Source organism: Alligator sinensis, unplaced genomic scaffold (genome assembly GCF_000455745.1).
Source record: "Alligator sinensis unplaced genomic scaffold, ASM45574v1 scaffold428_1, whole genome shotgun sequence".
Taxonomy (NCBI): domain Eukaryota; kingdom Metazoa; phylum Chordata; order Crocodylia; family Alligatoridae; genus Alligator; species Alligator sinensis.
Genome location: NW_005841919.1, coordinates 2647045 through 2674025, shown reverse-complemented (window position 1 = coordinate 2674025; position 26981 = coordinate 2647045). Strand labels below are relative to the sequence as shown.

At 41.7% G+C, this 26981-nt stretch overlaps 1 protein-coding gene across 6 annotated transcripts in view; it reads left to right on the top strand.

Annotated features, from left to right (window-relative positions):
* The window catches only part of CEP72 (centrosomal protein 72), a 51555-nt gene that overhangs the window by 2370 nt on the left and 22204 nt on the right, over window positions 1–26981 (top strand). For 3 of the 6 annotated variants that reach the window (XR_003092915.1, XM_014517633.2, XM_014517635.2), the window contains exons 2-11: window positions 1022–1149; window positions 4156–4348; window positions 6813–6927; window positions 7416–7594; window positions 9048–9157; window positions 14231–14282; window positions 14980–15189; window positions 17999–18303; window positions 22072–22207; window positions 23546–23748. Coding sequence is in view for 5 of the 6 variants with exons in the window: in XM_014517633.2 (XP_014373119.1) it covers window positions 1022–1149; window positions 4156–4348; window positions 6813–6927; window positions 7416–7594; window positions 9048–9157; window positions 14231–14282; window positions 14980–15189; window positions 17999–18303; window positions 22072–22207; window positions 23546–23748 (1631 nt within the window). In the remaining variant the exon portion in view is untranslated. The remainder of the gene's footprint in view (window positions 1–1021; window positions 1150–4155; window positions 4349–6812; window positions 6928–7415; window positions 7595–9047; window positions 9158–14230; window positions 14283–14979; window positions 15190–17998; window positions 18304–22071; window positions 22208–23545; window positions 23749–26981) is intronic. The other 3 variants (XM_014517634.2, XM_014517638.2, XM_014517637.2) reach the window with 3 other exon arrangements.

Below are 26981 nucleotides of genomic sequence, written 5' to 3'. Positions count from 1 at the left end.
AGAGGTGGAGGAGTCCCTCACTACATACACACTACTCTCACTTAGTGTGGGTTTGAGCCCACTCAGGCTGAGGAGGGAATTGAACCCAGGTGTTCTACTTCCTGGGGGAGTACTAGTCATCCTTTTAATTATAAAACGTGGGCAGCACCACTTCTTCCTCCAACCATGTCTCAAAAGAAGAATAAGCAAGTTGCCCATGTCCAAAAGGGGTGGCTTAGACACCCAAGTACAGGAAGCAGCATCTGGCTGTGAATTCCAATCCCACAGGGGCCCCTAATCTTGGGAGAGGGCCAGGTTTCAGACACACCTGCTTCCACCATTTCCTAATAGCTGTTCTCCTGCCCTCTCTTGGCATGTCATACATTCCTAAGTGCCAGACTCACTGTTTATTGTATAGGGAAGGAGGGTGCTGGTTTGTCAATTTCCATCACCAGGCCTGGGTCTCTTTCTGGATATGGGCTCTGAGTGGCTTAATAACCTGTCACAGGTCTGCTTAGTTGAAAAAAAAATGTACACTGTAAATAAATCATTATAGAGGTACTGAAGTGCAGGAAACAATTTGTATTCTATCTTTGGCCCTCCATAAATTGCACAGAGTTTGAGAATAGAAAAATACAAATTGTTGTTTTCTGTGGGGCTTTCCCCATGATTTGTGCTGAGTGGGTAATAGTACATGTGCGTGGGATGCTTCTCTTATTCCCTTTTATAGTTGCTACAAGCAGTATAACACCAAATGCTTTAAGCAAAAAATCTATTCCTAAAAGAGCCACAAAAATCCATCTCTGCCTGTTAGTAACAAAGCTTTCTCTCTGTCAGTGCACGCACACACCCCTTCCCCCCCCACACCCACCCCTTACAATTAATAGCACAGAAAGACTAAGCAGATACATTTTGCATTGCATATCCCTGTAATATCAGGTGGATTTCATATTAAAATGAGTAGAAGGAATCATATCTTCCTCTCTCTTTTTTAGAGTGATAAATATATTCATGTTTCAGCATTTTTCTTTTTTTACTTTAGCTGATGTCCGGTCATTGTCTCTCCCTGGAACTTATCATGAAAAGATTGCCCATCTAGGAAATGCTCTGAAAAATTTTACTCGCCTAAAATCCCTAGACCTCTCTCGCAATGCATTGGTTAGCTTGGAGGTAAGTAGTTTTTTTTTTATGATTAGCTGAAGGGAAAACACAGTGCAATAAGTTTAGGTTTTAAGATTTGTGCCTTAGCACGTGTGCCTAAATGTGTACTTTGGTGTGGGGCAAATTGTGCCACTTGGGGCAAACTGACCTTGCCCAGCTCCTTCCAGATCTTCGGCCAGGGGGAGGTGCTGGCCACAGCAGTATAAAAAGCTGACCTGGTGAGCAGCTCAGGGCAACATGCCCTCAGGAGTTTCTGAGGCCCAGCCAGTTGGCATCTGGGGACACTAGTTCCCTCTGCCAGCTGGACTACTGCAGCAGCCCTAACCTAGAGTGACCCCTGCTCCCTCTACGCACTGCAGCAGTCTGGCAGCGGGGTCTGATGCCACCTGCAACATGGCTGTGTGCCTGCCAGACCCGGGTGAGGATCACACGGCCACCTGGGCTGTGGTACGGACACTACAGCAGAGTCACCTGCACCTCTGGGCCAGCTGCCAGCGGGCTGTGGCTGCACAGTTGGCCTTTGTATGGCATTGCTGCCATGTCTTTTGGTGCCCCCACTCTGCCATTTGGGCAGCTATCACCTGGAAGATGTTCTCATTGTGGTGGCCCACTTTGAACCGTCAGGGCATGGCCTCCTGGCTCCAAAGGGCAAGGAAGTCAGCCATGTTGTTTGCCCTCCATCTGGGTCCCCAGTGCTGGCCCTGGGCAGGCTTCTCTGCCTGGGTCCTCCCACTTACCTTACCAGCAGGGATCCTAGTTTTTTCTGTTAAAAAAAATTGCAAATTCTCCAATTTAAAAAGAATCCCTAAATTCTCTTATTAAAAAACCCAAAGTCCGTGTTTTTCCATGATTAAAATAAAATGCCACTATATATACAGGTATCAGTTGAGCACAATGTTTTATTGATATATTTACAAGTTTAACACAGTTTGAAGGCCTACTACTGCCTCGGTCGTTATAATAAAATAAATTCTAAATACCTATATATTTTGGCTTTTGCTTTTGGTTTTTTTATGATAGGAAATCAGTGCTCCTCTTGCCCTCTTTGCTCACCACAATGCTGGTTTAGCTGCATTTGTCCCCACAGCTGCTTTGTGGTGCTGAGCAGCATTGATTTGCCAGTGCCCTACCCCTGCCCATTTCCTTGCCCCTCACTCTTGACCCACAGCCCTGCCAGTGCTCTTCACTCCCAATCCCCATTTGCTCCCTCCTTGCAGCAGGTCACTCCCTGCACCAGGACATGAGTTCAGCTGCAGCTGTTCCACCCAATGCTTTGTAGCTCTGAGCAGTGCCAGCCCTTGCTATTCTTCTTCCTGTGCCTGTGCCCAGACCCCAGTGATCCCCATGCCCTTCCTGGGAAGCTCTTGACTGGGGCTCAAGGACTGGCCTGGGCAAGCCCCTTCCCTTCCAGGCCACTCTCCCTCTGTGTAGGCTGCTCTAGGGAGACAGGGGAGCTCCAAGCCCAGCTCTGGCAGCCACTTCTACCTAGAGTACCACCTCCCTTCTTCCCTCCCTGTATCTCTCTCTCACTCCTGCTGCCACCCCCGGCCCATCACATACACAAAATTCGATACACTGCATATTTGTAGCGTGGATTCTAAATTTGATAGCGGGGAATTCTGGTATCCAGAAAAAATGCACTGAAAAATGTGGTGCAGGGCACACTCTCAGAGCATGCACGGAAACAAATGGAGGCTGGGTCCTTCAAGGAGATGCTCTGGCAGACAGCCAGAGCATCTCTACAGCTGCTGTGTTCCCCTGCTGCTCCGGCATGCTGCCTCAGCTTGCCAGAAAAAATAAAAGCAGGGCATGGCTTGCGGCAGCGGGCCCTGGGAGTGCTCATAGCCTGCGGCTGGCAGAGTTCCCCAGTGGTGCGTGGCCCTGGCTGAGTCCCAGAAGCTGCACGTGGCAGCATGGAGCTGGCCTAGCCTGGTCTGCTGGCGTATGCCTTTACACCAGACCAGGCTGGTTCTGTGCCAGCTGCCAGAGCATCTCCTTGGAGGACCCAGCCTCCATTTGCTTCTCAGCATGCTCCAAAAGTGTGCGTCGCGCTGCTTTTTTCCGGTGCATTTTTTGGTTTTTGATACCAGAATTCCCCCTTTCAGATTTAGAGTCCTCGCTGCAAATATGCAGCACAGGGAACATTTTCTCATGTGCGGGGTGCCTTCTGTGGTGCCGCAACCTCCATTGAGACACCGCAACACACACACACATACATACGTGCACGCTCATGTGGACACAGCCAATGAGTTTTTCCCAAACTTAGTCAGGACTCTGAGCTAGTCCTTTTTTGGCAGACTATCTTCTTCCTCTGTCAAGGCACTTCTGCTCCTCATTGCTAAGACCCTTCCCTTTATCTCTCTCTAAGAGGAGGGACCTCCCAGCCTATCTTATCTCTCTTAAAGGGCCCTTTCCTTTCTTCCCTATAATGGAGACTGAAGGTGGGGGGAGGGGGGAGGAAGAAGAGTTTGTTACAGCCCGTCTCTCTTCTTGATACCTTGTATAGCTCAACTTGATATACATCAATAGTAAGATATCCTTAATTCACATTTAAATCTTACCACTTTTAAACTAGTTCATTTTGTTTAACAAATATTTTAACTTAAAGATGTTTAAAGATGGCCCCAGAAGATGGAAGGATTCTATCTTTCTGAAGATTGTATGGCATGAACAGTAACAGTTCAGTCATTCCCCATATTTTCCTGTCTCTGAGATAAATGATTTTCCTGCAGAAAAGGGTTGTAAGTGTCTGGTAGAGTTCAAAGGAAAAATTGATAATATCACTTATAATTTGCATGTGTTTGGGAAGTCTTTTAAAATTGTGAATATGTGCACTGGATCTTGGATTGAGACCAGCAAGTCATTTTAGAGAAACCACTGAATAGCTACTGAGTCAAGTGGTAACAGCTTTCAGCCTTGGGCCACCTGGTTTGGATTTCCCTCAGGGACCACAGGCATTTCACCATGAAAACAAAGTGCAACCTTATTTGGTTTCTATTTTGTATCTGTTAACAGGGGATTCAATACCTAACATTTTTAGAAAAGCTTAATCTCTACTACAATCAAATCACATCACTTTCAGAAGTATTCCGACTTCATAGCTTAACTACACTCAAGGAAGTGGACCTTCGATTGAACCCTGTTGTTAAAAATGAATCAGATTATCGTCTTTTTGTTGTGCACATGCTGCCTAACTTGAGGCAATTAGGTATGTAGAAAACAGAACAACGTATTACTCAAAATATTTTGTTTTTACATAGAAGTGTTAGACATTTTCTATGAAAATAACTTTTTGTTTTAAAAATATATACATGAATGGCAAAGTGCGTGCTAGGAAGCATGTCACAGCTAGTGCCAATGATCAACAGGTACGCTAGCTGTTGCAGACACACAAAAGGTAATGGGAAATGTGAAGACAACGTGCTTAAAAGTCCATTATCATAGATGTATGGGATGTTATTTAATAATAACAGATCATTCAAAAATCAAATTATAAATGACCTATGAGTATCAAATAGTTTTACAGACTTTTAGTGTGATTTTGAGATATACTCTGTATTGGCATAACAGTAATCCGACTGGAGTCAATGGAGTTCTTACTATTGACTATAGTGGTAGTAGAACAAGGCCAAGTCTAAGGGCTATAGAGATTGCCTCCCTATTTTATTATCCGTGTGTTGAAAGTGCCAAATGATTTCTTCGAGTAAAGATGTTTTCAGCAAGAGTTCTGAGTAAACACGCTGAAATGTTTTGTTCTGTATTTACACTTGCATTTTTATGAATCTATACTTTGATTTATTAGATGCACAGATATGCACAGAACTAGCTTACAAATTAAGTGTATACGTAAATGCTTCGATACGAAATCTTAATCATTTCCTTTCTTCTTGCATTTATTTGGATTTCAAGCTTCTTGATAACAAGCCTGTGCCAACAGCTGAACCGGTGTGACTAGTGGGTACTTAGAGAAGAAATACATGTCCTGCCCTATTTAGGAAACTGTGCCAGTTTCTCTTTTGGGTATAATTGTTGGATAGGCTCACAGAGCTAACTACTTAAAAAAAATTGCAATGATTCTTTTCCCCTTGCTAAATTAAGAACAATGAACTATTTTCAACAGAAGTTTGCCTGTCTTATTCTACCAATACACTGCTTTCACCAAAGTAAAGATATGAGGATCCTAAGAAGGGGAACACTGAGGATGTCCAACTAAATTACTCCAACAAAAGGTTTCTTGGAAGAAGAAAAAAAGTACATGCTAGTCTGTCCCTCCCTTTTATTGCTGCTAGTTGTCGCTTTTATTTGTTGACTAGTTAATTACCCAAATTTTATCCATGCATTAGTTTTATAGATGCAGTTTTCCTTTCTGAGCAGACTTCAAAGCAGATTTTCATAGCAGGCAATTTACTCTCTTATGTCTGTGTGAGTAGAATCATCATCTGCTTTCAAGTATAAAGTACATTTTAAAGCTCAAGGGAGAAATCCTGGCCCCTCTGGAGTCTGTAGAATTTTTGCCCTTGAATTTAATGGCAGTGGGATTTTACCAGAAAGTCACTTTTCTTGGGCTCTGATTTTATTAACAAAGAGGTAATTCCAAATTTCCATGATGTAAACCACAGCGGAAAACCTTTTTTCTAGACTTGGCTATTCCCAAGCGTCATTTCCTGGCTGCCTTATATCCTGGGTAGGTCCAAAAAACAAAGACCTGCCCAGGTAAATCAACAATTGCTGACCTGCTGCTCTCTATAGCCTTCCAAAAATTACTGTCAGGACTAAGAGAATCATGCTATTCTGTTGTAGTAGGATTCGGATGAAGGTAAATGTTTCCCAAAAATCTAGAAATAGTACTTCCCTCTTCAGTCCAAATTAAATAAAAAAGACACCAAAATATATTTTCCCCACCCTACAACGATGGTGGTGCAGTATCATCTAAGAAAAGGGTCGTCTAATTTCTAAGCCACCAGCAACCAAATGGCTGGTAGGCCTCATCACTATACCATGGTAGGCCTCACTTCTAAGCCACCACTACACCACAAATGCCCCCCACTGCTGCAGTGTGCACCCACGTGGATGCCCCTCTGACTACTGCACTATGCTCCCTCATGGGTAAGCCTGACTAGTACTGTGAGCCTTGGCAGATGCCCCCATAGTTGGCACTACACCCACCTCTTCTACTTACTACTGCCCCACACCCCCAGGTTTACCTTCAGTGTGCCAAACCACTCTGCACTGTGCCTCAATTCCTGAGGTGCAGGCAGGAAGCAGAAGCCAGAGGAGGAAGGGGCAGCCTGGAGACTCTGGCCACTGTTGCAGCTGGATCAAATGGGAAAGTGGCAGTTGGGCCCAGGGACTGCAACTTAATCCCTCTCAGGCAACACACAGCCCATGGACCACCAATTGGACAGTTCTGTTCTAAAAATATTAGTCTAAGTTCAGGCACTTGTTTTTGCTAGTGTTGGTATTCACAAAAATAAGAATTTAACCTTTGTCTTTTTTTACCTTAATCCTTAATCTGATACAGTAAAATTCCTGCCTTTTCTGTGCATCACTTAAAGCTGGTTTTTAACTTAATACTTTAGAAGTTCTGCAGAGCTGTTCCAATTCCTTCAGTTATATGCCCTAATGAGAACATTAGTGAAACAGATTCTGTTTTGTGGGGATTATTTTTCTAGATGACCGGCCAGTGAGAGACAGAGAACGAAAAGCATCATTGTTGCATTTTGCTACAGATCATGCATTTGAGCTAAAAAATTCTTCACCGGCAGCAAGAGGGAATGAAATGGAAAGGTATGAACAAATGAACATAAGGATTTGGATCTAGAACCAGGCAAGAATCCAGGGCAAATCTGGTCTGTGGGTCATAGGTACCCGACTCTTGCTTTAATGCGCTTTCTTCCTTCAGTAAAAACTACTATTATAGTATGGGTTAGTGGAATTGAAGGTGGGTTCTGAAAGAGAATTCTGGCAAAAAGTAATAGTAAAGTAGCATAATCCTCATTTTGTAGATAGAAAGCTGGGGCAAAGCGATCAACCAATTTGCCTAAGCTTATATAGGAAATCTTGGGTAGAACTAGGAATTGAAACTTGGTCTTCTGAGTTCCAGTCTAGTACGTGACTCACAAGAAGGTGTTTCCTATAATCCAGTACCTTGTATGAGGGTTTTTTTTAACCTAGTAAAGAAACTTGACTGGTCCATTACATAATAAGAAGTAGTGCTAAATGCCAAAGCACCAAAGTAAAGTGAAGAAGTTTGACAGCATCTTTTTCTTTAACAGACCTGGCCCAGCAAGGGTACAGTACATTAATTCCATGTCAAAAAAGTGTTCAGTGCTGGATGAAGAAGATGAAGCGGTACTAAACTTAATTGCAAAGTGTGAATGGGACTTGAGTAAACCTCCTGGAATAACAGGATCTGCTAAGAAGGACCCTGAAGTTGAATTTCACACTTTACAAAGTATGTTGATTTACTTTTGCAGTTCCTCCTCCCCCATAAAAATGTTCATATTTACTGAGTAGTTGAACAGGATGTTTTTCAATATTTAAAGGCCCTAACTTCTGTATGTCTTTTCCAATATTTTCAAAATACATCGGATTAGAATTTAATACACTCCACCTACTTTGCTTACATGGAAGCAACACACATGTCTAAACCAGATTGGCATGCTATTGGTATTCCACATTTGAATGAAGACTACTTTAAAAATTAATAAAACTTCTGCTATCTCCTGACACATCTCCAGTAGAAAATTTGCAGAATACTCAGTCTAAAAATCATAGACTAAATACTTTGTAAAGGCCCTTTGTAATATTTTTTCTTCATGGAATATTAATTTTGTTTACTCCCATACCACACATACCTGTTCCCAAAAAATCAGCCCCCCAAAATTGGGGTGCCTGTCTTAAGCAGGAAAGCTGATTTTCTGCCCAGAAAAGATGCATGGTTTATTGTTCTTCACTCCACAGGTGTTAACAATTGTCTCTCCTTTTTAATAGTCTTGCTGTTCCACTAACTAAGTTAGCCCTTCTTAGGGAAATGTTGCTATCTGCTAGCTGTTCCCTGTCTCATCTCCTATTTCACAGCCCTAAAAACTTAGCTCTTTTCAAAGATCATAGATCCACCCATGGAAACCAATCTTCAATAGCAGCTAGGGTTTCAGCTTTTAGTTAAGCAGGAAAAAGAGAGTAAGTCAGCTGAAGATTAGGCTCTGACCCTGTTCTGTGCAGCAGGGAAAAATCTTTTTTCTCTTTATTCTGCCTCCCCAAAAAACAAGGAGCATATTTTATGTGTGAGCATTCTACATGTGAGAGAAAATGATATCTTTTTCCAGAAATCCCTGTTGGAACCCTAAGAACTCCAGGCCCTTTCACTTTCAACTTGAGCTGTTCCTATGTTGGATAGCTACTGTCCAAAGTAGCTATTACTGGCTTTGCATTTTTCTTTCAGTGTGAATATGGTGGATGTGACCCCTGTGGAAGTACCAGGAGGTTTGATTTCTCAGACTAGTAGAACTTCAAAAATCCAGGTGTACTGTATACTGACTCCTCTCTTTCCATTTTCACTACCTTTCCTCCAATTCCTTGTATGAATTGAAGTGCTGTCAAGGAATTCCTTGCACACTGCTGACCTCTACAGACAGTTCCATGTCAAAGATGGGGAAAAAATGTTTTTGGTAATTGTGTTTTTGAAATACTACATGAATTGAATCCTTTCAGTATTTTTATAAAATATCTTCAAAACACTGAAATATGTAAAAGCCAGTCAGGTACAGACTGCAGTGAAAGTGAAGATAAACTGCTATAAAATTTTAGAACAATGTGTATAGCTATTATAGTGCAGTGCTGTTAAACTGTAGTGTAACCTTTTTATAAAAATCCTAACATTTTAATGAAATCTATTATTTCCTAAGGCATCCGTGAAATTGATAAGGACCTTATCAAAAATCAGAAGCCTGATGTTAGACCCACCAGCCTACAAACATGGAAGCAACAACAAGCAAATATGCCTGTGGTAAAAAAGGTTACTACAACATGTTGCATTGCCTTCCAGTATTGTCTGGCATACAGATACTACTATAGAGGTTTCAGGCAAAAACACCATAAATACTTAGGTGCAATCTTATGTGTGTGTGTATCCTTTGGGTATAAGGGACATGCTCTTGAATGTCTGAACCTAGTCCTTGCCTGCTATATTTGCCTTAGTGCAGTTGATAATATTGGCTTGTATTGTGACCTGGTGTGCTTCTGAGGTTCCAAGCAAGATATGTTGTACTGGTGTAAGAATCTTGATCCATGTTATCAGTCTACCCCTGTCTTCACCTCCGTTATCTCTCTTTGCTTATTACTTTGTCCTTGTCTTTACCAGATAGTAAAATGTATTCCTGTTGCTACCTTCAGTTTAGCTCCCTTGGCAGAAACAGGATTGGTGACTCTTGTGCTGATGACACAATTCTGGTAGCTGCCACTGTTTTAATTGTGATCTCATTAAGACCTGCTCTGTACATGGTGAGATAGTTAATCTAACATGCCTAATAATGCTGCCACCCATAGAGCTGCGTCAGTGGTAGCAAAATTGGAAATTTTGACACTCCCTTTGCATTCTGGACCAGTTAATTTTAGAGAGAGTAAAACAAAGTGCAGAATGGAGCTCTGTTTTTACTGCTTGGCTAGTTCAGTGCTTGACAGATAAAAAAAATCTTTGGCAGTACTGGGCGGATGCAAATGAAAAACCAAAGCAATAAACCATTAATTCATTCAATTATCAGTGTGCAGGTTGGTTTTGATGCCAAGTTAGCACTCAACTGATAGCTGCCAAAATGCAGGCAGTATAATTGTTAATGCTTGGAGCCACAGCTCCTATAATCATTTTAAAATTTCTTATCATTAGTGCCTTTGACAACTCTTAAAAAATAAAATCAATACAAACAGATCTAATGTTCCCACTTAGGCTTCTTTCTAGTAAGCTTAAAGGTCAACAGCTCCACACTCTTCTGGGTCAAGAGGAGAGCAAGTTCTAAAGCCTAGCTTCCGTTCATGGAGAATAACTGTTCTTTTTAAACCAAAAGCACTTCAACTTTGGCATAGCCATTTCTTCTAAATACATATTACTGCGTGGGGAAAGAGACTAGTGCAGGCTATATTCCAGGTTCAGCACAAGAACCATATTACTTCTGTACTTCTAGAGACATTACTGACTCCCAGTTGCTAGTGGTAGCAACTGTGTACTATTCAAGGTGCTGAGTATTGCCAAAACCCATTATTATTTGGATCATTGAATACCACAACCTTTTGTTTTTGCCTTACATTTTTTAAACAAGCAGTATCCCTAAGATGACCGATATCAGATTTAAATGAGACAGGTCTGGAGGCTGGGTGTTTTCAGAGGGCTCTCTGCGGCCCTTTCATGGGCTGACAGAAACCAGGTTTTTTATATTTCCAGCAAAATTAATGTGTGTTTGTAGCACAGAGAGGTTTTCCCTTCCTAGCATTAATTTGGCTAGCAGAGATTCCAGTTTCAGTAGACCTATGGAGTGTGGGCCAGTAATCTGAGTAAGTAGCTCAAGCCCCCCAAAAGTTTATGTACTCCAGTGGCTGATATAGGCTTTAGATTAAAGCGCATCCATACTGCAGTCAGGCCTTCATTTTTCAGGTTAGAAATACCCAAGTTTCTTAACCTCAAAGTCACATCTAAGTTTTTTTTGTGAGGTAGTTATTATTTAAAGCAGTGAAGGTTAGGAGGGACAGTCCTGGAATTATAGGGGGAAAATTGTACTTAAAGACAGTAAGAGACTCATACTAATTCTCAAAAGAGAAGTTGGAGAAAAAAGTAAGATATGAATGTACCTAAATCATAGTACCATAGTACTTAGGGTCAGAAGGGACCTAAACAGATCATCAGGTCCGACCCCCTGCCCCGGGCAGGAACAGGTGCTGGGGTCATATCACCCCAGCCAAATATCTGTCCACCCTCCTCTTGAAGACCCCCAAGGTAGGAGAGAGTACCACCTCACTTGGGAGCCCATTCCAGAGCCTGGCAGCCCTAACTGTAAAGTAATGTCTCCTGATGTCCAGCCTGAACCTTCTCTCTAAATAATTTAAAAATGGTTATAGCAAGTCACTGACACCACCAGATCTGCTCAAAGAATCAAAGATTTATTGTACTGAAAAACGGAGCGAGTGAATGGAGGAAATAAAGAGAACCAGAAAAGAGCCAATGGTTACAGATGTGCTGTGCCATAAAACATGTTGTTTCTGAGATGATAGTCACTTGCTGAAATCCCAGCATGTCTGCTTCTCCTGTTATTAGGCAAAAATAATCAACAACCTGTACTAAAGAAACAAGTGCAGTCCTGTGAGGCTGATTATCAAGCCAAATGGAAGTCATCCAAACTGGGATTTTTCTCATACAAGGCATCAATATTTAATACATTATATATACACACACATTAAATATGTATGAGAAAGTAACAGCCAAACCCAAAGTTTTCCTGGTTCCCCTAGCTCCTCTGCAGCTTCCCTAAAATAAGTGACACAATTTTATAAATAGGCAGAGAGACGGGTAAAAGAATATTTATGCCACTTCCCAAGGTTCCCATCAATCAGTTGCCCCAAGCAAAGTGTGTACAAGGACTGCAGATGACCAGAGAGAGAGCGCCCTCTTTCAGAGACTCAAACACATTCTCTGCACTAGCACCATGAAAGATTAGCCCCCTACCTTGAACACCTCAGAGAAGAAACCAGAGCCTATGAAAGTGGAATTACTTTTTCAGTAACCCCCTGAAATTTTGCATCATTTTAGGGTCAACAAATAAATATTCAGAACATTTCACTGCATTGGAACAGTGAAATATTTAGTAAAAAGTGACACGTAAGATGAGTACCCGTCTCTGCCTGTAGAACTGGCTGTTGTCTGTATCATTTTAGAAGCTCTCTTTCCATCTCTCATGAAGTGGAGGGGGAGTGAAAAAATGTAGGTGGGGGTGCCAACCAACCACTTCCAACAAGTACCATATTACTTGAATCCAAGATGAGGTATCTTTTCCCCATTGAGCATGGAGAAAAAATCTTATCTTGGATTCCAGTACAAGGCAGAGGAGGAGGAAGGTGTTTGCTATGGCTCTGACTCCAGGCCTGAGTCTTGGTCGGAGCTGGAGTCAAAGCCCCAGGAGCTGCCTGCTGCCCCCCGCTGCCTGTCCCACACAGTGTCTCCCCCCTTCCCTCCCTCAGTGTCAGGTGTGGCTCTGGCTCAGTCCCTTCCAGGCAAAAAGCACTTAAAGGCTCTGTCTCCTGCCTGCCCAATCAGCACTGGTGCAGCTCCAGCCTGCACCTCCATATACTTTGTGCCCCAGAAGGAAATAGAGCTGGAGTTGTGTCTGATGGTAGGAGAGGGGAAAAGGAACACAGCTTGTAGGGAGTAGAGGGGAAGGGAGCAGAGGCTATGGGGCACAGGTGGGGAAGGGGACAGTGGGGAAGAGAGGGGCAGGGGCTGTGGGGAGAAGGTGCTAGGGCAGAGGCTGTGGGGCACGGGTTGGGGGTGCAGGTAAGCTGCAGGAGGAATAAGTGGGGGGGCAGAGGGCAAGGAGTTACCTGGATTCCTCAGCCTTGTGACCCCCTGCTGCTGCTTTCCTCGCTATAGCTGTGGAGGGACAAATTTTAGACTACCCTCCAATAATTCGATTTTATACCTGAAAATTATAACAAATTTATAAATTTTCCACATATAGAGTCTTTTGGGGCACCGTCTTAAATTTAAAGTTGTCTTGGATTCAGATAAATACAGTAAATGTTTCCAAGTACAATATGTCAAATAGATTTACATGTCTTTTTTTAGCATGATGTACAGTTAAGGCCAGGAAGTTAAAGACCTGCCATATTGCTGGGCTGCATGGAGACATGACTTGTGCAGTAAGCATCTCCAACTATGTTATACACATCTTGAATGTGAAAGTACAGTATACTGCTTTTCACTGAGCGCAACTATATGGGACGTTTACTTCAGAGCTGACTAGTTAGCCCCGCAGTAAAGCTTTTGTGTTTACATTTTTGTCCCTATTAGGTCGCAATAAACTAATAAACACCGCCATAGGTTAGTACTTTTAAATACAAGTAGTATCCTGAAGGGACATTTTTTACTCTACAGCAGCATACATGCTGACAGGGCTGGCTGGGGCACAAGGGTGCTTCAGTGTGGGGGCTGCTTGCTAGCTAGCCCCACAGTGAAGCACCCTCATGTCCCAGCCAGCCCTGCCGCAGCACATTGAGCCAGGTCAGAGCAGTCCCAGGCTGGCAGGCTGACCCCCAGGCCCTCTGCCAGCCAGAGCTGCTCCAACCCGGCTCAGTGTGCTGCAGTCCCAAGTGCACATATAAATGCAGCACCCGGGAACAATAAACTCCAGCACAATATGTCCTTGAGTTTATTGCTTTGTGTTAAACACCCATTAAGCACTCAGTAGGAGTGCCTGCACAGGGAATTAATGCAAAGTATTTAGTGCACTGTAAATTCACATCCTAGGTTACTGTGCAGTCAGCTCCCCAAGTACAGAAGCTTTAAGTCTTTGGTATTTGGGATCCAAATGGTGATAGAGTTTGCTTTGAAAGTGGGCTAGAAACTTTTGAAAATAAATTTATCTTAAAAACTGCTCTGGATCTTAAACCACTAACAGAACATGGGTAGAATTCAAAAATACAAATATCTTGACACTTAAAAGCAGAATATTTTTCAATAGGTATCACCATTACCAAACTGTCCTGAATCCTCAATCCTATGGATATTCCTCAAACAGCAGAAAAGATAGAGAAATCTATATAGGATGCTTATGATAAAGAAGAAATTATTTTCAAAGGTTAAGCTTTTTTTCTTTTCTGTAGAAAAAGTCAACCAGCTCTCCTTTCAGTGACTTTTACTTTATCTAGAAACTCTTGAGCCCTGCAAACTTAGCATTAGCAGGTGCTGAAACAGAACAATTTAATTTGATTTAATGAAGGAAAACAAATCTTGTAAACCCTGTTTCAACACATACCCATCACATTTCTTGTACAGTTTTTGATGACTATATGCTTTCTACTTACTATGCATGAATATGTTTAAATCTAGGATGTTAGTTCCGAGAACAGAAAGATGTCAAAAGTTCAGGATGCTGATGAAGGTAACAATTATGTTTTGTGTTCACTTTGTGCTTTATGTTTGTTGTATATGTTTAAATTATACAAACAATTTTCTGTGCAATTTTCAACAAAACAATTTTCTGTGCCCTAACCACACAAAGGTTAAGTAGTTTGTAACCTCATTTGTCAATAATAGGCTAGTCAAATTTAAAAGGACTACTTGTGTAATACTATTAATTTTACTGTACAGTAAGCTTATTGACAAATCAAGGGTAAGGGTTTCACCCAGCATTAAGATAAAATAATTGATTCTAGCTTTTGATTTATTGATTTCATGCTAGTAATTGACACTTATCACAAAAAATTAAGTTACTCATTGTTAGTTCTGTAATTTGAAAACATTTCATGTCCATGACTTATGCAGTGATTCAGCATCCCTTGCCTTTCAGAAGTATGGAAAAGCTAGAGAAGCAATAAACACCCTGTTTCTTGAATAAGCACTAACAATTTTCATTAATTTTAGCTCATCCTCTTTCTTCCACCACCAGATATTAAATTTACTACACTTTTTAAATGAAAATTGCTTTGGTGACCCTTTAGCAATGATTTTTTTTCTTACATCTTTCAGGATGCACGCATGCACGCGCACGCACACACACACACACACACACACACATTGCTTCCTATGTTGTAATTTAAGGAAATAAAATGTTTCTAAAACATCTCTTTTTGTGCTAGAGTATAGAAGTTTACCTTACTGTTTACCAACTCCAGCAGTTGAACAAAATATCATTAAGCAGGGCTTTGAGAAAAGGAAAAATAGCAAAGTAACGTTTTCAGAAAACAAGACTCAAGATCCTCCCAAGGGAGACCCTAATCTGAAATTTCTGGATGAGGCTGAAGCTTACAGGAAAATCAGAGCCTGTGCTAACTTCACGCCCCATCCAGGTAACCACCATTCTTGTTCAGTTAACCTCAACAGTGCAAAACTTGTATGCATATTTATATGGAAATGTCTGGTTATAGCAGTATGTATATTGCTATAGCAGTTCTACTACTACTTTTGTTGTTGTTCTATAAGGACTTTTAATCTTTAGTAAAATGAAAATCAAACTAAAGAATGCAATGAATTTCACAGTTTTCTTCAAAGTCACATACAATTACTCTGACTCAGTCTGTGAACTCTTAAAAATCAACTTAAATATGCATCTTGTGCGCATTTTTATTGACCAAGTGGTTGATGGACCATTGCATCTTCCCCCTGTACCTTTGCCTAATGGCATGCAGAGGTCATAATTGGAACTACAAGGCTCCCTTGCACAGAAACAACATGGGACTAGTGTTTGTGGCCCCATGACCTCTCCCAACCTTGCAGCACAGGGCAGGAGGGGGAAGAACCATGACTTTTCATTCAGCTGTTCTGGGCTACAGGACAACTCATAGGTAGTCATGCAGCAGCTATCATAAGTTAAACTACTTTTTTAGAGCCCTCCATCTTAGACTAGGGGCTGTATTGGATATTGGAACAGGCAGAAACAATCTCTGCCACTGGCAGTAATATTCATGAATGCATGGATGACAGGTAAGGTCCCAGAGGATGAAAGAAGGGAAGTGTCCTTTTTAAAAAGGGAAAAAAGATGGACCCCTGGAATCACAGATCAGTCAACCTAACTTCAACACTTGGGAACGCACAAGACATCATTACAAAACAATAAGTTTACAAATATTTAGAAAGAGTAGGGATGACCACAAGCATACAACATGGATTTATTAAAAACAAGTCAAACCAAACCAGATTGATTTCCTTCCTGAAAGGTAAGGAGTGCAGCTGAGGAAGAGAATGAGGTGAACAAATATATATACACTTTATTATAGATGTTTTTGGCACAGCCTCTTATGCCTGTCCGCTAAATAAGATGGAGAAATGTGGACTAGATAAAATTGCCATCAAGTAGATAGACAATTGGTTGAATAATTGTAGGTAAAGTCAGTTAGTTAATGGATCAAAGTTAGCATGGCAGGAATTCTCAAACATGTTCACAGGGTCCTGTGAAGGGTTCAGAACTCTCCTACTTAGATGCAAGGAGAAAGTTTACTGATCAAATTTGCAGGTGATTTAAAAACAGGAGGGGTAGCCTGCATTTTGACAGGTACAATTAAAATTCAGAGGGTTTTTGATAAATTGGAGACCTGGGATATTAACAATGAGAGTCTCTTTTCTGGAAACAGCACTTAGATAGACAAGGGGTGTCAAATTCATCCTGTCCCCAAGGCTGGATTTAGACCATGAGGTCCTTGCAAGCTGGATGTGGTAGTGAGGCAAGCAGCGGCTGTGGGGGTTAACGTAGCCATATTTAGCCCCCACCATTGACACACATTGCCAGTGGGGCTTCATACTATGGATTTCAGCAGCAGGCCTTACTGGCCCCTCTGTGAGCCCTTTAGCTCAGCGAATAGATGTAAGTTTAACACCCCTTAAACAAAGCAAAAGGAAATTTCACCATAGAAGCAGCCTGTGGGCAAGTACAATGTAGATTTTGACTAGTTACACTGAGATAAGCTCTAAGTTGTGCTCTGTCTCCCCTAGGCTTTTCACGAAGACAACAATCTTAGTATAAAAACTTTTCAGTGAAGACATAGTCTCAAATGCAGTGTAGATGCTCTGTGCAGCATCAACACTTTCTGGAGGAATTTTAGTCTGTGTGGTCCATGGCTATGGCACCATCTAGTGGATTTTTCCAGTTAGTGCTATATATAGATTCACCATTTAACAAGGATTGTACTTCATAAAATTAATTCTCCCCTCAGTTGCCAAATAGCATGTGCTGCCCCTGTGTCCATCACTTCACCCCTTTTTTTGTTGGCACAGGTTTTTTTGACCCCTGGGTATCCAAGGGTCAAAAAACCCCAGCAAACCCTTGCTGCTCCTTTGCAGCGTGGAGAACAGCTGAATGTATGTGGCACTGCACACGTGTCTGTAGCACCACATATTGCACGGCTACACTCATCTAGCCATGGCCTATCTGGTTAACTTAAGTTCAGTCTCCATTGATTCTGGAAAATACTGTGTATACATGAAAGTCTGTACTTTAAAATGTTTAAATGTTATCTTCATGAAATTGTATTTGTGGTAAAGACCCTGAACTAGTAAGCCAGTAATGAAGATTGTTAGGCAATGGTTATTATACAACCCTTTAAAAAAATCGTTTCTTCTTCTGGCTGCTGTCATGTTTGCAATAAGCCAGAGACTATTGTTTTTCTAATTGAAGTTACAACTTCTGTCTTATATACCAGAGGCAAGGTTTTTTGTTTTTTGTTTTCCTTTTTTTAAAAATTAATTCAATAACATACTTTTTACAATACTTTTCTTTTTCTCTCAGTAACATATCTTAATCCAAGGTGGTATCATTATAGAGTTTTAATAGGGTTTTATTAACAGGGTTTTAATTATAATTATCAATTATATATGATAATTATATAATTATAAATTAGATATTATAAATTTCGAATATATGCATAGCCTGAATGAAACAGTCTTGTTTCAAAACTGAACCATTTTGATTTTTCTGTCCTAGTCACAAACTTGTTTTCCTGATTAGTTAAATTTTTTAAACACCATACCAATGTTCAAACAGAAAAAATGCAGGTCCTTCATAAAATGTATTAATATTCATGTTTTTTAATTGTGCTTTTTTAAAGTCAATTTTAAAGCACAAGGTCATTCTGTTTAAGTGACTATGCATTTTTCCTTTTGCAGACTCACAGGAAATAGATGAACCAGTAATTTCCTCTTCAAAGATGCATACACAAGCTCAGAAGATTTATAATACACTATTAGTGTCTGGATCATATTGCAATGGAACAGTGCAGAATGGAAGAGACCAACCGATTCAAAAACAAACTTATTCTGCAGCTTTGGAGAAGAGTAATGGACAGTCCAGTGTTAATACCTCTCTGTCAAAACAGGAAACAATAGAAGAGAGTGACAGAATATTTCCTCCCTCTCAGGAACCTGAACCTCAAGAAAAAAGGCCTCATAGAAAAACTGTGTGTGTAAGAGAGGTAAATGATAGAATGGAAGTCTGTAATTTCTTTTAGGAGCTTAGGTGAATTAAAGCTGCGTGGTTGAAATAGTTTATTTTTTAAGATTGCTCTCCCCAACCAAGAACAGTTTGTTTTGCTATTTTTATCCTGCCATGACGGAGAATTGTAACATTCACAGCAATTGTTAATAAGCCATTATCTGGTTTGATATTCCAGGGTATTGCCACATGGGAGCCATAGTTCAGGTGTGATTGTCACTTTCTCATTGATGCAATAAACATTAGGAGGCTCATGAGAGTGATGCATTAACTGTGTGAGGCAAGGTCCCGTGTACCTTGTTGTACCCTAGACCTATGAGCAAGCCCTCCTGATATTTGTGACATAATGATGCAAAATTCTGTTCTTTGGACCAGTTCATTTTTTGAACACCATACAAAGAGAAAATCCTTGCAGTCCGTTCATGAATGTGTTGGAACTTTCAGCAGCCTCTAGTAAACTAAACATCCTTTCTAACTTCCTAAAAGCATAGGATTGTTTTGTTTTATGTGGCAAATATATGGAAAGGCAAAATTAGGGGCGGCCAATTATGTGGGCGGAGGGCCGCTTACTGAGTTTAGGAGAGCTGTCGAGGGCCGCATGGGTAGCCTCACTCCTTGCCAGTTGCCCCACCCCCTGCTCACCACGTTGGGACCAGAAGTCCCACCCCTAACCACTGATCTTTGCCACTGGAAGTCCTATGCCTTGCCCTGAAAGTACTCCTTTTGGGAGGAAGGGTGCTGGAATCTTGAAACTGGAAAAAAACCCCAAATCATATATATAAAAATAAAACATCTACTGTAACTTATTTTAATTTTATTTAAAAATATTTTTGTACTGATTTATGTGTTTACAAAGTGTACCTAGAGGTGACTGCATAATACCTCAAAATACAGTCCTACTGTATGTTGTGTGTGGGTGGTAAGGGGGTGTATGTGGCAGGGTGTGGTTGGGGAGTGGGTGGGTGTCTGTGTGTGTATGGTGGGTGGGATGGGAGAGAGAGAGAGAGAGAAACGGGGTTGGGCTGCTAGGTCCATTGCACGTGGCTCTTTCAGACTGCACATCAGCCTCACCTGATGCAGCCAGCAGACCCTGTGCACATGCTCCGTGCTCCTGCCGCCCACCCCCCCACCCCGACTCCCTGTCGGTTCCAGGGCACCTGCATGGGCTCTGTGCCCACCCGCTGCCATCTTTTTCCTGCTTTCCCTCCCACACACTTGCCCACCACTTCCCCTGCCGCTGCTGCTCCCTGTGGCCCGTGCCGCTCACTGCTGCTGCAGCCCCTGTCATTTTGCTGCCACCGCTCGCTGTGGCTACTCACTGTACCCCTGCTGCTCACTGAGTGGGGGCGCTGGGTGGAGCCAGGCCGGCCTTGCTGCTCAGCCATGGGGTCCTGCCACAGGCTTCCTTTGGGTTCTACTGCCGCTGTCTGCCTGTCATCTTTGACAGGCAGCCAGGGGCAGATAAAAATTAATTTTCTAAAATTTTTAGGGGCCCCGTGGGCCAGATACAATGGCTTGGTGGGCTGGATCCAGCCTGCGGGCTGTATTTTGCCTGTCCCTGGGCAAAATGAAATCATAAGAGTTGCCAGTTATGTTCTGTTTGTTCTTACTGTCCTATCCAGTCTTGCAACAATCTTAGACTTCATATTCTACCCAAAATGTCCTCCATTATTCTAGTACCTCTCATTAACTTTCTCCTGGCCTTCCTCATTGCACTCTGTGGATCCTCAGTCTTCTGCTACCCAGCTTGTACATCCTCTCTCTGGTCCTCCACTGAACTCTCCAGTCTCTTGGTCCTTTTACTCGAGCAGCCTCTGGCCCTCCAGGGGAAGCTGCCCCCAGTGTTCTCTGTCCGGGAGTTTCAGCTTCTTTGGAGACCAAACTGCAATTGCCTTGTTGTTTCCTAGCTCCCTTCTTAGGTAATGGAACTGGAAGTGGGTGAGGCTAGAGTCTTAAAGGGTCATGCACTCAGTACTATCCCAGCCCTTCAGTAATGAGGAAATGGGACCCCATTACAATACAAATTTTAAATTGAAAATGTAGGCTGTGCAAAACCTTTTAGTATGCAAAAACATTATAATTCCCCTCCTAGCAGCACACTGACTGATATGGGCACTAGGTCCTTCTACTAAGTAGAGGTGACCTACAGTAATGTCAAGTGGAAATTGGGCTGCTTCATTAATCTTATTGACATTTTTGAAATTTTGAATTTTTTTGATACATACCTAATCTGAAATCTTAATTTTTCTTTCCTAGCTTGAACATATTTTAAAAATTCCCCAGTATCCAAGTACAACAGTCCATGAGTTTTATGACATTTTCGGTTGATGCTAAGTTACATATTCTTGTGGGGGTGTTTTTTGCTATAGCTGTGTTAAAAAATATTGAGTTACAATAGTTACCCTAAGGGAAGATTATATAATCTTTTCTCAGAGTGTGCCTGTGTACATATGCACATGCATATACAAAAACAACCACAGCAGCAGAGTCAACCACTCAAGTGTTAGGAAATACTTAAAGTGAAGTTGCCTGTGCGACCCTTAGTCTGCTACCTTGTGTGTATGCATTATGTTGCAGTCTCCTATTACACAATAATAAACTCTTTTCCCGAAAGCATCCATTCCTCATTCATTACACAGAATAGATGAATGTGCATCATGACTGCAGTGAAGAAGGTCATTATCTGTATGGCCCCTGCCTCATTTATTGCAGAAGTTGGGTGATGTGCACTGAATGAAGAAGGGGATTTTAGGAAAAGAAGGGATAGTCTCATGTTTAAAGCAACAATGCCAATTAAACCAAGTGATGGAGATAGTGCAGATACATTCTGGCCAGTTCTAGGAGCTTTGAGGGAACTTGCTATGTGGACTTGATATTGCAAAGTTTGGTCAGCACAAGCAACTGAGAGGCTTGAGTATATTTAGTGAGGAGAGAATGTTGAATGTTTTATTGATAACATTATAAATATCTCTACTGATCTATTTTTATTCCCCCAAATCTTATAATTTGGCTAAATTTGAGGAAGATTTTCACGGGAACAGGAACAGGCACATTCCTGACACAACAGCCCTTTGGGTCCCTGTATTACAGCATAGGGTATCTAGAGCTGTTTAAAGGAAAGATCACCAGGGTGTTTTTTTTTAAGCATGGATACAATTAATTTCTAGCCTCGTTCTCAGAGATGACTTAATCTTTTTGACTGAAATTCTCCAGAATTCATCACCGTGAGGTAGATTCTCATCACATAAGATGTCAGCTCAAATGGTTAAAAAGCAGTGAAGTTATCAGTACATTGGGTATTACTATGGGTATTACCATGGGTGCTGTCGGTAAATCTTAGTAATAGGCAGTGATACTAGCTCCCTCTCTAATAATACTCTGCCTCTTCATAGCATAAAAATAGCTGGGAAAATTGTGTTCAGACTTTTTCCTCAACATTTAGGCTACATCTAAGCCTGGGAACTTTTAGCCCAAAAGGCCAATATTTCAGAAAATATGTATATGAAAACAGGAACACTATAGAAAAAAAAGCTATTATATATCTTTAAACATAGCTGGTATAAAGCCATAATTATAATATGTAGACTTTTTAAAAATAAAATATACAAGTTCTGGCCAAAATTACCTGAATGTTGTCCCTCTTTGTGGCTTGTCACAGTTTGAAAATAAAATATATTATGGACCAGGTTGAAATTGACTGCAGATTTATTGGCTAACATGGAGATAATTTGCTTTTTTTCCCTTTCAGGTATCTCCTGAAACACATGAGAAACCATCAGCCAATAAACATCCATATGAAGCAACACCAATTGAGCGTCTTCTGGACTTAGTGGATAGATACTGGAATGGTTGTAAATCACTTCACTGCAATGAGAAATTTCTCTGTAAGAAAGAAATATATCGGGGATTTACATAATAGAAAATCACTATGTACTGGGATTCTAAAACAATTAGGGTTTCCTCCTTTAACAAATTTAGTGTGTTCTCTGGTTTTGTGACTTTATACTGTAGAATTCACACCTTGAATATTACGTTATACATCTTGGCTTCTGAGTATGATAATCAGCAACCTCAAGGAATCTTTTGCTCCTACTTAGATAAAAATATATACACATATATGTTGGATTTTCTTTTAGGAGTTTATTGAACATGGTAAACTGAGACGAATAAAGATAAAGTAGAGATAGTGGTGGTCCCAGACAATTAAAAAAAGTAAAATATGACACCTAAAGCAAAAGTAAAACCCTGACACCTATAGCAACAGGTATGGGGGAAAATGATTTTTGCTTATGGGGCCCAATTCTGCAATAATTACTATAGTGAAATTCCAGATTATTGCAATTGAAGACAATAGAAGTTAGGGCTGTGCAAAGCTTCAGTCTGATTCAATTTGGCGGAGATTTGGCCTGATTCGGTGGCTGAATCTCTGAATTGGAATTGAATCAGGAGACCTTTTAATCTCTCGGAATTGAACTGGACCGATTTGATGATTTGGACATAAAGACAGCTTTAAATGTTTTTTCTGTATACCTCAAGGTACCAGGTAGCTCATGAATGCTGAGATGGTAGGGCGGATGGAGCATCCCATGGGAGCGCGTAGGGGTCCCCAGCGTGCTTGGTAGCAGACCCAGAAGTGGACAGAGTTACTTCTGGTCCAGTTCTGGGTCTGCTGGGGAGTGCTCTGCCGCCCCCCTGGCTCAGCAACTGGTGCCTCCTAGGTCTGGGGGTCACCCAGGGTCCCCTCCATGGCCGATCACTGAGCCAGGGGAGCCCCTGTGTGCTTGCCAGTGGACCTGGAAGTGGACCGGAAGTATTTCTGGTCCACTTCTGGGTTTCCTGCCAAGCACACGGGGTGGGGGGGGGGAAGGGGGGGACGCTCCTGCGGGACGCTCAATCTGCCCCAGCATCGCAGCGTTCACAAGCCATGCCTGGTACCTTGAGGTATATAGAAAAAACATTTAAAGTTGTATCTACAGCCAAATTGCTGATTCTCTGAATCAGCATTGAATCTTCAGATTTGGATTCAGCCGAATTGAATTGGGACGGTGATCCGAATCAACAAATTGAATCACTGTTCCTGATTTGGGCCGAATCCAAATTGAATACGGCCCATTTCACATACCCCTAATAGAAGTCACTGATAATCAATAACTCAGGATCTCATCTGTACAGTTATCACCAACTCAAGACATTAAATATTCTACTATGTATTTCCCTTACAGCTCAGGCAAGGCCTCTTTTGGGAGGAATACAGAAATTTGCACCTACAGATCAACGCAAAGATTCTTCCACAATGCATCAAGAAATGACTAACCTGCTCTTAGATAAACAGGCTTTGCAAAATAATTTATCAGAGCAAAAGCAACGGCACAACATTAAGATTAGCAGTCTGACATCAGAACTGAGCAATGCTCAGAGAGAAAGGGTGAGTATGGTACTTTTCTTTTTTTCTAATTTTCTTCTTGTTTGATTCTGGGACATACCTGAATGCAGTTGGAGGCCTTTAGTCTTTCTAAGGTAGCTGGTGCAATCACTATCTCACTAATCCAGTCGAATCTGGGTTTGAATGTGATATATGAAAAGTACAACTTGCTCTCTGTGGAACCTCTTTAGACTGCAATTTGTCATCAGCAACTTGGACAAGGGAGTGAAATGTACTCTGTCCAAATTTGCGGATGACACAAAGCTATGGGGAGAAGTGGACACGCCGGAGGGCAGGGAACAGCTGCAAGCAGACCTGGACAGGTTGGACAAGTGGGCAGAAAACAACAGAATGCAGTTCAACAAGGAGAAATGCAAAGTAAGAGAGGCGACCTTGGGGCTGCCTATAAGTTCATCACGGGGGCACAGAAGGGAATTGGTGAGTTTTTATTCACCAAGGCACCCCTGGGGGTTATAAGAAATAATGGCCACAAGCTAGCAGAGAGCAGATTTAGATTGGACATTAGGAAGAACTTCTTCACAGTTAGAGTGGCCAAGGTCTGGAACGGGCTCCCAAGGGAGGTGGGGCTCTCCCCTACCCTGGGGGTCTTCAAGAGGAGGCTAGATAAGCATCTAGCTGGGGTCATCCTGATCCAGCACTCCTTCCTGCCTATGCAGGGGGTCGGACTCGATGATCTATTGAGGTTCCTTCCAACCCTAACATCTATGAATTTATGAATCAGTAATCTCAAAAGCTGCTGTGGATTGGTTATGCATCACTGTCCTCAAAACAACCTTCTCCATCCCTTTTTCCAGTGATCACTGCACAGATTTCCCTGCATGTTTCCTTCTGAAGCCTAAAAAGAGAAATGTTGACTTTTGGTTAATGTCTGCTTAACGCTATTCATCATTTCATTTTTACATCCAGTTTGAAAACCGATCTCATGGGCTTTGAGCTCTGGTCTCATTCTTTGTCTCTGTCTGTCTCAAAACACACAGACTCACTTGCACACATTGCCAGTTATGTCACACTGACAACCAGAAGTCTTTTCCTGTCTCACTTAAATATCTATTCCTTCTGGTCTTAAGTTACCAACTTGTTTCCAAGCTTGCTTTCATCAAAGCTCTAAGATGACATCCTCTCACCTTTCTGTTGAGGCTAGTTAAATAGTGTTCAGGCCTTATGATATTTAGACTGCCCTTCTGCTGCTTACCTCCTCCTATCCAATCTCATCCCTCATTCCTTTCAAACGTCTAGGTATTAAGAATAACATCATTTGCTAGTCTGCTTAAATTAATCACCTAAAAGATAAGACAGTTTTATCCAGCACTGTTCTCCAATGGGAATTTTCTTATGTTGCTCATTTTCTCTTTACTGTTAACTAGTCTTCTGTCTCCCTTCACTTAGTAATCTATTCTTGTTCCTCTGCTCCCACTGAGGCTTTCCACAGATTGATTCCACCCAGAATATTAAAGTTCTGAAGAAGAAACCTACCACTATGTTTGTCTAGGTTTATTATTTGATCTCTTCATATCCAATCTCTCTATGATTCTTCACATCTTTTGTTGTGAGCACACTTGTGCCAGGCAATTGCTTGTTATCATACACAGTTTGGTAGGCATATATCTATCCAAAAGCCTTATTTACTCACAAGAGTATTGGTATACAAATACACAATGGTCTTAGGCCACAGTTCATGAAAGCAGTTGTATCATAAACAACTCTTGCTGCTAGGTGAAAATGAAGAATAAACTGCAATATAGAGAGGAATAGTGAAAAAGAAAAATATGACTTGTAAACTATTCCTTCGTATTGTGATAAGTTGCTTCTGGATGTTGTATCACGAGGCAAGATTGATTAACTTTGGATTTCCAAAACAGCACATATTTCTTGTCCAGTCAGGGGCCTTGGTCTACAACTAACGATATTCTGAAGTGTCTATGGGCTCATCTGCTTGCCATTACATTTATATCCTTGTGACGGGACCCTGAGTAGGCCAGGGCCATGACGGTGTGAATTTTCCTTGAAGTGAGATACCTGAGTAAAGGACAGCTAAATTTCAGGGATAAAAACCCAACTTTAATACTTAGGGAAAAATACTACCACATAACTGGGGAAGACCGAACACAAAATAAAGACACATTGGGTGCGTCTACATGTGTGCTTTAATGTGCATTAAAGCGTCACTTAAAAAACATGCTATTTAGTTAATGAGCATTAAAATAAGCTAATGTGCATTAAGCATCACTTAAAAACCGTGCTGTTTAGTTAATGCTCATTAAGACAGACTAACACACATTTCCCTAGTACTTCACATTGAAGGTATTGGATTTAGTGCACGTTAACATAAGCATGCTAATGCATGTGTAGACGCACCCATTACCTCCAAAAACCTTTCACTGTCACACCTGGCCCGTGCTTACTTCTCAGTCTCAGGCTGGTTCCACTGGTAAGCAGGAATCATCACTGTCTACAGCAAAACTCCCCAGAGGTCTCAGCTTTTCTGCTGCCCCACAGCAGGTTGCCTCTGCTCCATTGCTCCAACCTTTTCAGCTGTAGTCCCTATGTGGAGGACTTCCTCTTGTCTCTGCTCTCTGGGGTTTCACACCAGCAGCTTTCAGTGCACTCCAGTAGGCTGCATGTTGGCAGGCACTCACAAAGGCACACACATGCATGTGCACTCTCTGGACCCTCTGTTTATATCCCACTCCCCATCCCTCCAGCTTCTAGAAAGAGCCACAGTTCCCAAGAAAGGCCCTTCCAGCCCCATCCAGACAGCAGAGTGCAATGAGCCAGACCACACCTATCTCCTCTGCAAGCCAGCCATTAATCCCCTCCCCACCAAAGCAAAACCCATCTAGAAAAAACACTTTCAACGTAGAACATTAAAACAATATAATTGTTGTGTATCCATGGGGTTCTTGTCCTGGGGAGATCATACAGGGAAGAATAGGGGAACCATCTTTATTATTAATGGCTAACATGGAAGCAAAACAGCAAAGAGCAACACAAGATAATGCAGTTTGGGCAATGCCCTCTGCTGATGGAGTACAGAACATATGTCAGTGACTAAAATCCCTTGAGTTAAGGATGGTCTCTGCCCTGGTTCATTGATGGGTCTTGAGGTTACTTAAGAGTCCAATCCTTGAGTCCCAGATGTGTCCGCAGAATTGCAGATCCTTCCATGAGGTAAAGTAGGCTGTAGGAGGGATTCCTTTCCTTTTCTTTCCTGTGCA